Source organism: Alexandromys fortis, unplaced genomic scaffold (genome assembly GCF_014885135.2).
Source record: "Alexandromys fortis isolate MF-2015 unplaced genomic scaffold, M_Fortis_MF-2015_v1.1 scaffold_1426, whole genome shotgun sequence".
Lineage (NCBI taxonomy): Eukaryota > Metazoa > Chordata > Mammalia > Rodentia > Cricetidae > Alexandromys > Alexandromys fortis.
The window spans coordinates 5078-8413 of NW_026069304.1; the positions used below are offsets into that span (position 1 = coordinate 5078).

The 3336-nt window shown below is 51.2% G+C and overlaps 1 protein-coding gene across 1 annotated transcript; it reads left to right on the forward strand.

The window, feature by feature from the left end:
- Nucleotides 1-965: 965 nt before the first annotated feature.
- Nucleotides 966-3049, forward strand: LOC126496161 (spermatid-specific linker histone H1-like protein). Its single transcript, XM_050133717.1, has one exon. It carries the CDS (start codon nucleotides 2088-2090, stop codon nucleotides 2619-2621), a length of 534 nt encoding a protein of 177 aa, XP_049989674.1. The 5' UTR covers nucleotides 966-2087; the 3' UTR covers nucleotides 2622-3049.
- The last annotated feature ends 287 nt before the right edge of the window (nucleotides 3050-3336 follow it).

The window sequence follows — 3336 nt, forward strand, 5'->3', positions numbered from 1 at the left end:
AAGGCCGGTGATGACAACGCTGGTCACAAGAGGAAAGCCACAATGCCAGCAATGCAACTGACCAAATCTGGCACAGGCTACGAAAAAGTTATCCAAATCCTCCTTGCGAAATGTATGTCAGAATTATTGATCTCAGCAGAAGAGATCTATAAAGTGAAGACAGATAAGGCAGAAAACCCAGCCAGGCCGTGGTGGCACACGCCTTTCATCCCAACACCAGGAGGCAGAGGCAGGGGGAACCCTGTGCGAGTTCAAAGCTAGCCTGGTCTACATAGAGAGTTCCAGGACAGCCAGAGAGATGCAGTCTCAAGAAATAAAGACAAAACCCGAACCCTTTGTTTTTTCTTTTTGGTTTTGAGACAGGCTTCCATGGAACCCAGAATGGCCTCCAATGGAAGGAGATGAGAGATCCTCCTGCCTCCACCTCTACAATGCTGGGATTACAGGCATGGGCCACCAGGCCCAGTCTAAGAAAGCATTTTAACAGTTTCGTATGGAAGATTAGTTTACATAAGCCAAGGAACTGCATTTTACCCTGAGAACTGTATTCTCCTTTAAAAAGATAATTATAGGGGCTGGAGAGATGGCTCAGTGGTTAAGAGCACTGGCTGATCTTCCAGAGGTCCAGAGTTCAGTTCCCAATTGGTGGCTCACAACCATCTGTACTGAGATCTGGCACCCTCCTCTGGCGTGCAGGCATACATGGAGGCAGAATGTTGTATACATAATAAATAAATAAATTTTTTTTTTGATTTTCGAGACAGGGTTTCTCCGTAGCTTTTGGTTCCTGTCCTGGAACTAGCTATTGTAGTCCAGGCTGGCCTCGAACTCACAGAGATCCGCCTGCCTCTGCCTCCCGAGTGCTGGGATTAAAGGCGTGCGCCACCACCGCCCGGCCTAAATAAATATTTTTAAAAGTATAATTATAATTCTTATGTTTAAAATGTACTGGAAGAGTTCAGTTGGTAAGTGGTTGCCTAGTATACACGAAGCCCTGGGTTCAATCCCAGTACCACATAAACTGTGCGTGGCGGCACAGTCATTTCTAGCTCCCAGGAAGGTGAAGGCTGTACAACCAGAAGTTCAAGGTTATTTTCAGCTGTATATTGAGGCCGGCATTCTACATCAATTAAAAAAAATGTATCCAGGCATGGTGGCACACACAGCACTCCAGAAGCAGAGGCAGGTGGATCACCGTAACTTTGAGGCCAGCCAGGCACACAGAGTGAATTCCTACCCATCAAGGACTATATAGTTTGACCCTGTTTCTGCTATCAGTGGTGGCGCACACCTTTAGTCACAGCACTCAGGAGGCAGAGGCAAGTGGACCACTGTGAGTTCAAAACCAGGCTGGTCTAGAGAGTGAATTCCAGGACAACCAGGGATACCCAGAGAAACCCTATCTCAACCTGCCTCGCCAAAGTTGGCCCTGTCTCAATAAATATAAAATGTTAGCATTTTTCCCACCTAGAGACACAAAGTAGAGACTGTTGGCAGTTAAAGAGTGGATTTAAAACTGAGTTGGGTTGGGGATATAATTCAGTGGTTAAACACTTGCCTAGTGTGTGTGAAACCGTGAGTTCCATGCGCAGCACTGCTAAATAAATAAACAAACATGAGGATTCCAAGTGCCCTGGAATCAGTTCAGAAATGCGTATATACGCCGTATATACATGGGCATTCCCTGCGTGAACCATCCAGCCAGAGCCCTCCTCTGGAGGGTATCTGGCACTTCAGATGTCCCCACTATCTGATGCCTTTGATCCTCCTAAGAAGAGACAATGGGGCTACTATGACCCCCACAGGATTCTGCCCACCTCACAATGGCCCCCTGAGGTCACCGCAGAAATAATTTCACCAGTCCCTGAGCCCACAGCACAAGTCTGCTGAGGCCAACCGTGGGTGACCATCCTCGGTCCTCCCTCTGGCCATCCAGAAGGTGTGGCCCAGACCCCTACAGAGGAGCCTCTGAGGGAAGCAGAAGTCAGAACACAGCTCACCCACGACTGAGAGTAATCTGGTGGATACTTCCAGCCGCCACCCTGGAGGTCCTAGCATCCAGTGCCCTTCAGCCACCTCCGGAAGAGATGCAGAGAGACACGTCACTGGCGTCACCATCTGCAGACCCAAATGCTGCAGTGGCTGTAAACCAGGATGCCAGCACATCAGGGGACCCAAGCAAGAGTGAGACTGAGCCCTACAGCAGTCCTCAAACCCCGCGGAAACCCAGTATGTCGCAGGTGATTCTGAGGGCTGTGTCTGACAAGGGGGTGCGCAGCCGTGTGTCCCTTGCTGCCTTGAAGAAAGCTGTGACCACCACAGGCTACAATATGAACCGCAACAGCTGGCGCTTCAAGCGTGCACTCCAGAATCTAGTGCAGAAAGGCATGCTCAAGAAGGTGACTGGCAAGGGTACCTCAGGCTCTTTCCGCCTGGGTAAGAAGAAAGCCTTCAAGTCCAAGAGCAAGGCCAAGAGACGCCAGGGGAGGGGGCGGAGGGGGCAGAGGCAGAAGCCTGGGCAGCGCAAGTCTGGACCATGCCAGTCACTACTAGGCTCCAGGAAGAGCCATAATCGGCTTTTCAAGGGAGTTCGTAGGGTGGCCAAAGGCCGCCGCCACTAAGAAGGCAGGTTGGGCGGGTCGCCAGGCTTGCCACAAGCTCAGTAAAGTGGAAATAAAAGCCCAACTTATTTCACAACTGTCTTCTGGAATCTTTGGGGTTCAGAGGGTAGGAAAATTAGGCCTGGGGCTGAGGGGTACAGAGTGGGGGAGGAGGCCATGGACAGGAGGAATCTGAGGCAGAACAAGATGGGCTTGGAAAGACATGGTAGGACCCTATCTGTTAATGGCAAGCCACTTCCTCTTCACCCGCGGCAGAATCAAAGGCCAGCCAGGTATCTGGTTCACAGTGGGGAAGGAGGGAAGAAGGAAGAGGGAGAGGGAGGAAGATGGGGAGGAGCAGGAGATGGTGAGGAGAGGGAGACAGAGAACAGGGAAGCGAGAAAGGGAAGAATGAAACGGAGCCCAGGAGGAGGAGCGAGGAAGAGGAATACACACTGGGAGCCTTTGGTCACTTCCCAAGTCCTTTCCTATGTACAGTGGCAGGACCCCTTCCCCTATGGCACAATAGCCTCCTCTATGATCAGAACACATGAGGACGAGGTCAGAAGGGCATGGACTTAGCCTCCAGCCAATCAGGGCCAAGGCTCAGAGGTCATTGCTGCTCATACTGAAGAGTTCAATGGCGCACGCCTTTAATCCCAGCACTCGGGAGGCAGAGGCAGGCAGATCTCTGTGAGTTCGAGACCAGCCTGGTCTACAGAGCTAGTTCCAGGAC